The 12,184-nt window shown below is 37.4% G+C and overlaps 1 protein-coding gene across 5 annotated transcripts in view; it reads left to right on the forward strand.

The window, feature by feature from the left end:
• Positions 1 to 12,184, forward strand: part of PARD3B (par-3 family cell polarity regulator beta) — a 1,167,593-nt gene that overhangs the window by 1,021,438 nt on the left and 133,971 nt on the right. For 4 of the 5 annotated variants that reach the window (XM_069578084.1, XM_069578083.1, XM_069578085.1 and 1 more), the window contains exon 21: positions 6,519 to 6,651. In XM_069578084.1, coding sequence (XP_069434185.1) covers positions 6,519 to 6,651 — 133 coding nt within the window. Of the gene's footprint in view, positions 1 to 6,518; positions 6,652 to 9,247; positions 9,447 to 12,184 lie in introns of those variants that run through there. The other variant, XM_069578087.1, reaches the window with a different exon arrangement.

The following is a 12,184-nucleotide window of genomic DNA, read 5'->3' on the forward strand; positions in this document are numbered from 1 at the left end:
TTTCATCTGTTACTGTATTCACTCTTTCTAAAAACTCATAGTCTTAATATAGGAAGTCATAGGGAGTCATTGTAAGCAAACTAATTGTTTTAATTAACAAAATAACTGAAATATAGATATTAACTGTCCGTATGAAGAAAGTCATAGTCTTATTATTTGGGGAAATTATTTTAATCGAAAATAATTGGGAAGGGGGGTCACCATCATAGCGGTGATGCATTGGGAAAGAAATTAGAAAAATTCCCAAGTGTTCTTCATGGCTAGTCAGTTATATATTCCAAAATTTCACTGGGCTAAACCACAAAAACTCTTGTCACTATACCTTTGGAAAAAATAGATATTCTTTGTACAAAATTAGGAACAAGAAGATAATTTACATAATTATAATTTTCACTGAATAGTCACACTGGATAATTTTCAGAGCTGTCCAGTATGAAAACACCATTTAAAGAATTTTATAGAATTTAGCCCCATGAAAAGCCATTATTTATTATTAAATCTCATTTAGCACATATGGACACACTATATAAATGCATTTGCATTATGGAATGTTGAATCTGTAGAGTGTTAGTGCCATTGGGCTATGGTTTCTATAAATCTTCAAAATGCTTTTGAATTAATGATCCTGAGTACATTTATAAGAATCTCTCAAATTTTTTATTTGACAGAAATCTTTATCACCAACGGAAAATCAGTTACAGTCATGTCTATGACTGCCTTCAGCTGAATATTCTTTTACAGAACCTAGTCTGAGATCTGAAGTATAATTAGTAAGGGAAGACTGCATATAGATAGTTAGATTTCATTATATTCATGTTATCAAGAGAGTGAATACCACAGAATCTCAGGTATTTGAGAGCTCTGTTCCCACTTTGGAAAAGTATGCCCTGTTTTCTCAGAACTGTGGTATTGCTATATTTGAGGTTTTAGATTATATTGATTCTTTAGGTCCTTAAATGCAAAAAGATAAAGCAAACAATCCTTCCCATTAGGGGGAAAAAAAGAAAAACAGGAAAAGAATAGCATATTGTCATCACTCCATATCTTTCAAAAGGAGAAAATCTTTTCGAGAAAACCTTTAAAACTTCACACTTTTGTGAATATAAAAAGATGAACACCATGTTTACTTAATTTAAATATTTTATTGTTGTTCAGTTACTCAGTCATGTCGTACTCTTTGCAGCCCCATGGACAGCAGCATACGAGGCTTCCCTGTCCTTCACTATCTCCCAAAGTTTGCTCAGACTCATGTCCATTGAGTCGATGATCCATCCAACCATCTCATCCTCTGTTGCCCCTCTTCTCATCCTACCTTCAGTCTTTCCCAGAATCAGGGTCTTTTCCAATCACAATGACATTTTTACAGTAACATCATAAAAAAAGTGAATAATCAAATCCCAAACTTAAAAACAACCCCTATTCTACTGATTATTGTTGACATGCATACATCTAATGCCAACAGTTTTATTCAGTGAATTTGTAAGGGTTAGCTCATCTAGGTAGAAATTTTCCTATTCAGGTTCCATTATATAGAGACTGTTCTTAACTACATCACTGAATCTGGACCCCAGGCTGGTACCTACTGACCAAAGGCAGACACCTCTCCTTAGCAATGAAGAACTACATGACTTGAGGTTATCTGAAAATGACACAGCTCTTTGGAATTAACTGTGTATATTTTAGTCATAGTTAGGGTGCTGTATTTACTTGTATGCCTGCTGAGACATACACACAAAGTCTCAACAGTCAGACAATTCACAAGTCAGACAATGGTTCGCTGGCGGTGACCAGCTCCCTCTCATTCAGCCCCCTCTCGTTCAGCCAGTGGTGAACGTTACCAGCAGCAGCCCTGGCTGTTTGTCAGCCCTGGTCCTGATCCAGAGTTTCTTTCTCTTTCATGTGGATCTTTGTCATATGTTGAGTCTCTTTTGCACCCCATTCAGCTTTATACCAGTTTCCCACGTAAGCCTGTTAGAGATGTAATGTTAATTACCCAGAAATCTCCGTCTGCAGTTGCTCCAGCATCGTTCTTTAATGAATACAGACTTCATTGCATGTATTCTATTACTTTAGCTGCTTCAATTTCTATTTTTATTGCAAAGATCTGTGCAAATAAAAGAATATCAAAAGGTATGGCTATAAATGTGCTCTGTGAACTTCCCTCTGCCTTGAAATGCAACGGCTGCTACAATATGCCTGCTGCATTTTAATGCCTTTCTCATGAGGCAACAAGGTAACACTGGCTTTGGAGTCACACACTCCCTGGTCCACCATTCACCAACTGCGCTACTTATTTGAGCCTCAGTGTACTCATCTGTGAAATGTCAATGTCATCCTCACAAATCTGATTGGGGATAAAATGAGATGAAGTGTGTAAGGTATAAATATTATATTTAAGGAGCTTAATAAATGTTACTTTTCTCCAGCCTGTTGTAGTAATGGGAGGAGACTATGGCATGCACAAATGAATACTCATTTTAAAATGTTTTTCAATTGAGGTAATTATGAACTAGGAAGAATAAGGTTAGATTCCAGTGGAGCAGATAATACCTTACTGTGATGTGTATTGCATTTGGGAATATATTACTATAGGTGACGATGAAGAAAATGACATGGTTTCTGAAATTCATTACAACTTTAAAACTCTGTCCAGCTTTAAAGTGTTATAAGAAAAGCCTGTTTTACTATACATCTACTTTTAAAGGCATAGGCAGCATAATTTACAAGAAATCACTACAATATAAATCTGTTTTGTTATACTGCTTGAGTTAATTTAAAATAAAATTTCAGCACATTGAAAGTGCGGGAGTGGCATTGATCACCTACATATGTATATAGCTATAATAGGAACTTTTTTGTTAAGAATGACTGACTAACCTCTACCTTATCCAGTGAACAAATAATGCAGCAAGCCTAAATTTTCTAACTAGCAACCTGGAGATGGGATTACTGATACTTCACCAGATTTTATATGGTTGCAGGAGTAGGTGAGTTACATCATAAGCTGATATCACTTCTGAAGCTATCAGACAAAATTCTTAGGATCTCTACTACTGAGTTCCATAAAGCCAGGAAAATAGAAGTTAACATGTAAATAGAGGAAGGGAAAACAGGAGTCCTCAGAAAGTAAGTCCTCAAAGCTAGGCTTAGCTTTCATTCTGGTCCAATATGTTGTTAGAGGACCCAGTCTTTAAGATACTAATTAGATGAAGGAGAAGACACAGGTTGGAAGGTATTAAGCAATGGTAGAAAGAGCCTTCTTTAAAGTCAGACCTTATATATCTATTAGTCATGAGCCTCAGATTTCTCATGTCTATGGAACAGAACCATAAAAGTTATCTTTATTCTTCTGTGATTTTGAAATATTTACAGCACCTGTTAACACAACTATATAACTCAAGTGCCAGCTCCTATAGATGGTAATAGCTTTCTAAAGTTCTGGGTTAAGAAAGATTCTAAGACCATGTCTAGGATTATGGGGAAGGAATGCTGTAATTGATTAATGATGTCTGTTCTGAGCAGAATTGATAGTAAGTGAACGTCTGTATCAATATATTTTCTATACAATGTCCCATAAATTACAATTATTATGATTACTGCTTCTCTTATGACAAAGGCATTTTTATGTTCCTCGGATTTCTACCTCTTCAACACAAAATGGAATCAATTAACTGCTTTGGGTACAATAGCTTGTGTATATCATTTTTATTGATTTGAAGGTAAACTTGTGTGTATTATCTTCAGAGAAGAGCTGAAAGATAAAATCAGAATTTACTATTCCTCATTTTATTATATGAAACAACTACTTGGGAAAAAGTTTGGTATGCTCAAAGTAGAGTGAGGGTTACACAGAGAAAGAAAATGAATGTCACAACGTAGTCCCTGCTTATCATGAAAGGTTTGCACGGTGTCCTGTAACTTCTTTAAAATATTCACACAAGGGAGAATGTTTTGCACTTAGATGGTCCATGAATTTCTAGACTTTTTCCTGTTTTTCTCTGTGGCCAGATTTCTTCTCTGGGTAAATAGTCATGTTCCTGTCAACCATAGGGGATTTTCTGAATCATAAACAGCTGATTTTGTATTCTTGCCCCATTCCTTCTATTTGAGAACTGAAATCTGATCAAACCCATATTTTTAAATTTATTTATTTATAGGCATATGGAAGAATAGTTTACGGTCTGAGTGTGATTATTTTTTCCCACAAATGTAAGAAAATTATGGGGATTTTTAAAACAGTCCCTTATCAGATAGTTTCTTTTTTTTTTTATTACTGATGACTTCATTCTGCTTGAATTCAATGCTTCGGTTTCATTGGGTAAACTAATAGATTATGTATGCTGTGTTTGCACCACGTTGATTGAACTCATCTGGTGAGTTTGAGCGCGACTCATGCGTGCACAAAATGGGCAGAAGCCTGCACAGTGGATGCAGGCCCGTAGGCAACTCAGAGTACTTAAGAGCAAGGGATGCTCTTCAGAATTAAGCTCGGCTGTCTTACCTGCCTTCTGTTGTTCAGATAATATCAGACCTTCCACTTTTTTTCTTATTGTTATCTTTATCAAGTTCTCAAGAAGTACTTTTGTTCAAGAAAAGTATAGTAAGGAAACAAAGTCAGAACTATTGAAAGAGAGTTTTAAGATACATATTGAAGAAAAATTAAGGTAAATGATCTGTAAGAAATTGTTTTTTCTTGATCAAAGACATCAATTACTTGGTGTCCATAGAGCAAGTAGGAAGCCAAGAACTCCATGCTAATTTTGTACAGAGGATGTTGAAACACGTGGTCCTACTTTCACTTAGCTTACAATCTGTCAGTTTGGGAAGAATGTTTTCCTTCCAAAAAATGTTTACTCACCATTTTCTTATTATAGTTCAAGTGTAATTTTTAAATGTTTTAACAGAATAATAGATGACTTTTTTTCTACTGCTTTTAGATATCTCATTTAAACTTAAAACTCAGCGTAATACTTGGGGATCATTTTGGCATGTAGAGGTCTTCTCCATGGGGCTCCTCCTTACTTCTCTCGGTCTCACTAGTCTCTCTTCCCAGCTCCCTCCCCTACACCTTGTATACTAGAGCCGTGTTTCTCACATACACATCAAATATGAGTATCATTATGGTTAATTGTTACAAATTGAGTTATAGTACGAACATTTGCAAATGATCTACTTTGTCATTTATTAAATTCAAAATATCCCTAAAGGACAAAAACTTTCTTTTATTATAATCTGCTTCCCAAATGAGAGGGGGAAGGGAGCGAATGTCAGCTACTATGTCTATGAGGCAGGACAAAAGAAGTTGAGGACCACTGCTTCCCAAACTGACTTCCTTGCATTCCCCCAAAGCAACAGGCTTTCTCATTTCTGTGCTTTGCATTGTCCTTCCGTCTGCCTTGAATTTTCTCATCTCACTTGTTCAGTTGTTGAACACCTATGCATCTTTCAAGATTCAGCTAAGATGTCACCTCCTCTTTGGGGCCTTCTGTGATCTCCTTCGATGGCTCTGTTCTCACCCTGTTAAAGTTTAAGCAATCCATCTTCCCTCAACCCCTGTGCAGACCTGTAGCATCAGTCACAGTGGATTGTAGTCTTCCATATCCCTTTCAGTTCCCTAACTCCCTGACTGTGTGTTTTTTGTGAACAAGCTCTGTGAAAGTGTTTAAGATCTCTGGGTCTTAACATAAGGTCTGGCACAATAGGGCACTCAGTTATGCCTCAGATCAATCAGAGAAGTTGATCAGCTGTAGAGATCTGTCTAGCAACTTCCTCTTGCTTCGTAGCCCTGATTGTATCACATAATGTTGATTCTGTTGAAACGATGGTGACAGATCTAAGCTAAAAGGGAGCCACTGGCTGACTAGTGTGGGGCTGAATGGATAAGTTACTGGAGAAGCTGTAATTCCTGAGAGGAAGAAGTAGCTAAGAAGAGAAGAAAACCTTGGACATGTAGCCAAGATGGCATGTTCTACTATGACCAGCTTTCTGTTTTTCTTTTTACTTCTTGGCAAGACTTCCACTTTCTTTTCTTTCTCTATATCCTGCCTATACCCATATAATGGCATGTACCCCAGCTCCACTCCAAAAATTCACAAGTGTCATTGAGCTGAATATGACATTGCCATTCTGCATCACATTCAAGCTTCAGGTCAAACAACTGGTCTCAAATAGGCAACACTTATGTAAGAAAATGAGATACTACATAAAAAATTAACCAAGCTCTGTACATACAATTTTAAGGAAAAGGTGATGGCTCTTTTAATTGCTCTAGGTCAGGACCTTAAGTTCTCACTCAAAAGGCACTTATTAATCCCAAGTTAGATCTAAACATATGCACATAAAGAGTAGTCTTTATTTATTTTTGTTACCGGGAATTTCAGTTTTCCTGGCATGTTTGTACGATATTACTGAATCTTCAAATTTGAATGTCAGATGCTTTAACAAAATAAAAAATATCAACAAACAAGTTTCTAGGATGTTGCTCACCATGTGACTACTTGTCTGATTATGTCCTGCAGTAGCCGGTCCATGAGCGGAAGTGCTGACCGCATCCAAAAGTTGCGGAAAGAGTATTACCAGGCTCGGAGAGAAGGTTTCGCTTTATATGAGGATGACGAAGGAAGAGCAAGACCTGACTATGACCTTCACTGGGTAAGTCTATGCCTGAATTCATTGCACTCATCTTTACTGACATAGTTAAGAGCAGAAGAACATGGCTAGGAATGTCCTATACATATCAATGTATATTTAGGTTACTTGGGTTTCATGGATATGAACATTACCTAAACCACAGCCCATTTTCTCCTACAGAAGTTGTTTCTATAAATCAAACCACACGAATGCACAGTAGTTCGTTTTAATTGCTTTCATATTTACTCCCTCTTGCACTTGTATGCCTGCTTGTTTGGATGGAGCAGATGTTAGTTATTTTAAAAAGGACAGGGAATCTTGGTCATTATCCACTGAGCCTTAATCCTTAACCTCCATCTCTTGAGTCTCAGACATGTGGTCAAGCATTCACAGACCATGAAACAGAAGCCATCTCTCCTTTGGAAAACAATTATTAGAAATAAATTTCAGAAAGGTCTGAAAGATATCAATTCAAAAATATCAAATGTTAGTATATTGCATCTGAACACTTTCAGTTCAGTTCAGTTCAGTTCAGTCGCGTCCAACTCTTTGCGACCCCATGAATCGCAGCACGCCAGGCCTCCCTGTCCATCACCAACTCCCAGAGTTCACTCAGACTCACATCCATCGAGTCAGTGATGCCATCCAGCCGTCTCATCCTCTGTCGTCCCCTTCTCCTGCCCCCAATCCCTCCCAGCATCAGAGTCTTTTCCAATGAGTCAACTCTCCGCATGAGGTGGCCAAAATACTGGAATTTCAGCTTCAGCATCATTCCCTCCAAAGAAATCCCAGGGCTGATCTCCTTCAGAATGGACTGGATCTCCTTGCAGTCCAAGGGACTCTCAAGAGTCTTCTCCAATACCACAGTTCAAAAGCATCAATTCTTTGTTGCTTAGCTTTCTTCACATTTTGCTAATCTTACCAGTACACTAAGATCATTTTATTCTGAGACAAGGGCAGTTTTTTTATTAGAGGGTTCTTTATCAAATCATTCCACATTCATGAAGACAAAAGAATATTGTGACCTCTAAAGAAACATTTTTCTGGGTTTTTTCAAAATAGCCTAATTCATTCTGTTGTCTTTTTCAAGAAGGCAAGCTCTCTCTCATCCTCTTTGATGATTACTGCCTTTTTCTGCAGTTTTCAGGGCTGTTTTGAGAACCACATAAGGAACGATCTTATCCATGGTGACCACACCATCTCTTTTGAAGGACTGATCTTTTATATATTTTTTTAAGTTGACCATCATTTTATTGTTGATTTATGAGAAATCTTTGCATATTCTGGACACATGTCATTTATCAGAAATATTACAAATATTTTCCTTCATTCTGAGACTTATTTAAACATTTCTCTCTTTTTTTCTTTTATTTATTTCTTTATTTTTATTTTACTTTACAATACTGTATTAGTTTTGCCATACATTGACATGAATCCGCCACAGGTGTACATGAGTTCCCAATCCTGAACCCCTCTCCCACCTCTCTCCCCATATCATCTCTCTGGGTCATCCCAGTGCACCAGCCCCAAGCATCCTGTATCAAACCTAGACTGGCGATTCATTTCTTACATGATAGTATACATGTTTCAGTGCCATTCTCCCAAATCATCCCACCCTCTCCCTCTCCCACAGAGTCCAAAAATCTGTTCTATACATCTGTGTCTCTTTTACTGTCTTGCATACAGGGTTATCATTACCATCTTTCTAAATTCCATATATATTGTTAATATACTGTATTGGTGTTTTTCTTTTTTTTTACAGTATAGTAATTATTTATTGAATAACTTAATACAGTAGTAGAGCAGAAAGGGGGAAAGGCTAACTGCTTTTTTTTTTAGTTTTTTATTTTTTTAATTTTAAAATCTTTAATTCTTACATGCGTTCCCAAACATGACACCCCCTCCCACCTCCCTCCCCATAACATCTCTCTGGGTCATCCCCATGCACCAGCCCCAAGCATGCTGTTTTTCTTTCTGGCTTACTTCACTCTGTATAATCAGCTCCAGTTTCATCCACCTCATTAGAACGGATTCAAATATATTATTTTTAATGGCTGAGTAATACTCCATTGTGTATAGGTACCACAGCTTTCTTATCCATTCATCTGCTGGGGACTGATCTTTTAAAGGAAAGTTTCCTTTCTTGATTTTCACACCCACATTTGTGTTCATGAGGTCAGCATTGGGAGAGCAGAGTCCAACCACTAAGCTGATTCTCTCTAGTTTTTATTTGGATAGTGTGGCTTCTCATGCATGAAACCTAGTGCTTTTACAGAGGGGCCCAAAAGTCAGTTTCAGCATCTATCACTGTTGTGCACAGCAACTGACGTTCCTTAGCCCAGTAGATTTTACTTTGTATGGCAGAGTTTAAAAACACTTATCAGAAGTACGTGGTATGGACTAACAATCACCAAGCAAATGGCTTCAGTCCTTTCCAGAGATAAGCATCCTGTGACTGCAGATCAGAAGAAACAACTATTTATTGGTTTTATTACCAATGTTAGGATTAAGCAGAATAGCATTGACTGTGATGGAGCAACTAGTCCTTTAGACTGTCAGTAACAAAAGCAAAATATTTTCATAGAATGACAATCTATAACTATTCACTTCATTTCAGCCTTAATCAAGACTGACTTATTGACTTTGATGGAAGACTCTATACATAAGACTGTCCTCTCTCAATCAAACCATGATAACGGGAAGTTGTTTCCACCAGAACCAAAGCAGAGCTCCATGTCCAATGCATTAAAAAGTCTTTCTTCTCAAAACCAGTATGAATTCCTATGAGCAAAATAAAGATAAATAATTTCACAATAGATAAAGCAGTCCTGGTTGTTTGAACCTTATTTTATATGATCTCCTTACATCAAGTTGAAAGGATGAAAATTATTAGCAGTCATGAGACTTAAAGTTTCCTCTGATTTACCCAACCTACGCTGGATGACTACACACTCAGGTCCTCCCTATTTCATTCTGTTTCTGTGCCAGGCAAATGTGTAACCAGATGAACAATCCAGTGAGTGAAAGAGTATCTCTCTAATTTGTGTTTCCCATGCTCAGGTGTGTTGAGCTTTGCCAGAAGTGACTGACTTTACATTTCCCAAACAATTGGGGACTATGGTGTCCCGAAAGGATTCTTGGGAAATGCACTGTCATAAAAGCTGAGTGGCCCTTTGTGATTGTCTGTGATATTCCAAACCAGGGATTAGAATATCAGCATCCTTTCCTGTCCTTTCCACAAGCCATGGAAAAACAGTATTATCTATTGTCCAACATGGACCTGAGAAATCACACCATTGTCTTGCTACGTTTTGAGAGATCCAGGAAAGCATGTTTAGAAATTTAGTCTTTCATTTCTGTCGGTCATCCAGACCCAACAAGACAGCTTTTATGAGACTGTGGCTCCTAGATTGGCTGATCTTCACCATGACCAAGGGTGCCTGTTAAAAACTGAAAAACAGTCTATGAAGAGGAGGGATGGAGCCCCAAAGAGGGCTCCTAGGTGCTTCTCCTTCAGGCTTTCTGACCCACAAGTTTTATAAAATAGGACCTTGATTCCAGTCTCTTCAGTAAATACTGAAGTAGTTCAGCTTCTCTAACAAAATCATTATGTGGACCAGCATCATCAAAAAATACTTTTCATGGACTCAGAATTCCTCTAGCTCCCAATACCTCAGATTGAGACGTCTGAGAGAAACTCCCAAGAGTCACACTATACTGGAGAACTTTGGATCAATTGAGAAAAGAATTAGAGGAATAAGTTACCTAGTAACTACTTTTAAGATAGGCCAAAAAGAATGAAAGAATGCTCACAAAAGTTTTCAAAGCCAAAATGATTAAAACAATCATGGAAAGAGTATTAGGATCTATGAATCACTGAAAAGAGATTATTAGGTTCTATTCATATTTTTGGTGGTTTTATTTTCTTTCATATCTCTGATATTAGTATGCAGTTTGCAGTCACTTTTCACCAGGTGTCGTAATATAACTGTCCATTTCTGAACAAGAAATATTCAGAATTATGCAGGTTGTTTATTAGAAACTTGAAAGAAAATCCTTGAGAAATTTTGGAGCGTGCTTTTAAGAAAGGCTGCTCCTTGATATTTTTAAAATGTATTTGTATCAGTGGGACTATGCTTCGGTCCCCCCTCTGACTTTCTGAATCTTCCCAGCCATCTTGTGGATAGTTTTCTACCGATGTTACACCTGCTCAGTGGCCGAAAGCCAGGGATTTCTCTTACTGCTCTCTTGGGTTCTCCCTTGCTCTCACATCTCTTTTTCCCTTTTCCTTTTTCTGTGTCTCCTATTCAATTTTAACCAACATTTTCTCAGTCTTAGTGTAGGCCCAGTACTGGTAAACAAAAGTGTATTGTATCTATGTTGGAAGAACTCACAGTCTAGCCAGGAATACAAACATTTAAGCCAAAACCAAGAAAAAGGGCATTAATCTACGTGAGAAATGCTCTCGTGTAGAGTGATACTATCTTCTAAATGAGTGCAGAGAAAGCAGTTAATTCTGTTGAAAGTGGGGTGTGTGTGAGGGGTTCTGGGAAAGCGATAGAGAGCATTTGGAAGTTGCCTCAGTCCTATATTTTGTTCTTTGCTCCTCAAACACACAGGTTTTTCTTTTTCCCAAAGGAGTTCTTGATTTATTCACTTCATTTGTGTTAAAATAAATGAATACACACAGATTGCAAGGTTTGTAAATATGGACATGAGACCTTAAAAAATCTTTTCAGCAAGTCTGTTTTGTATCTGTGTTCCCATCTAGGCTCTGAAAAGCTGTAAAGAACAAGTAGAGGGAAATTCAATGGCTGTGAGTGAGATGACTGGCGAGTTTTTATAGGCCCAATTAAGTGAGCCAGATAGGCTAGCTGAGAACTTTTTTTTTCCTGCCAACAGAAAACATAATAACATAATACCTGATATCTGCTGCCATTTTATGTTCTGTAAAACTTGTAAAGACTGTCACAGTCATCTGGCCACAGGCTATGGTTTATTGTTGTTGGGCTTTTAAAAATTATTATCATTAGCAGATAAAGATTATCTGCTTATTTAACAGCAGCGTGAATATCCTGTAAGTAACTTTAGAAATGGGATGGTTCTAAAGTTTTCTAAAAATTTTAGCACCATTATTACTATCTTTTTTCAAGAGTTACATGGCATATATTATATCCCTTTCCTCTTTTTAATTATTTGGCTACATTGGAAGAATAGTTACCTATAAAAGGGTGGGAGGGAGGTAGGCTGGTTTCCATTGTCAAAGACATAGCACTATGTGTTTTGGCAAAGGGGATTAATTCACGTAGGTCATGGTTGGAACAGAGATGGTTGGGTGAAGGAATAAAAGCATTCTGAAAGATTTGTTTCTTCTAATATGAAGATGATTTAGAAACCAACTCAAAGGAACATACTTGGCAGCTGTCTTAACAGTGAGGGGCACATCTGGTGAATCCTGTAGTCAGAGGAAAGGGAGGTCAAGATGCTAAGATCGTGCTAGCTGTCTTAGGAGCAGATTTAAGATGGAATGTGTAATAGCCACACAAGTACAAAA

This window comes from Ovis canadensis, chromosome 2 (assembly GCF_042477335.2).
Source record: "Ovis canadensis isolate MfBH-ARS-UI-01 breed Bighorn chromosome 2, ARS-UI_OviCan_v2, whole genome shotgun sequence".
Taxonomy (NCBI): Eukaryota; Metazoa; Chordata; class Mammalia; order Artiodactyla; family Bovidae; genus Ovis; species Ovis canadensis.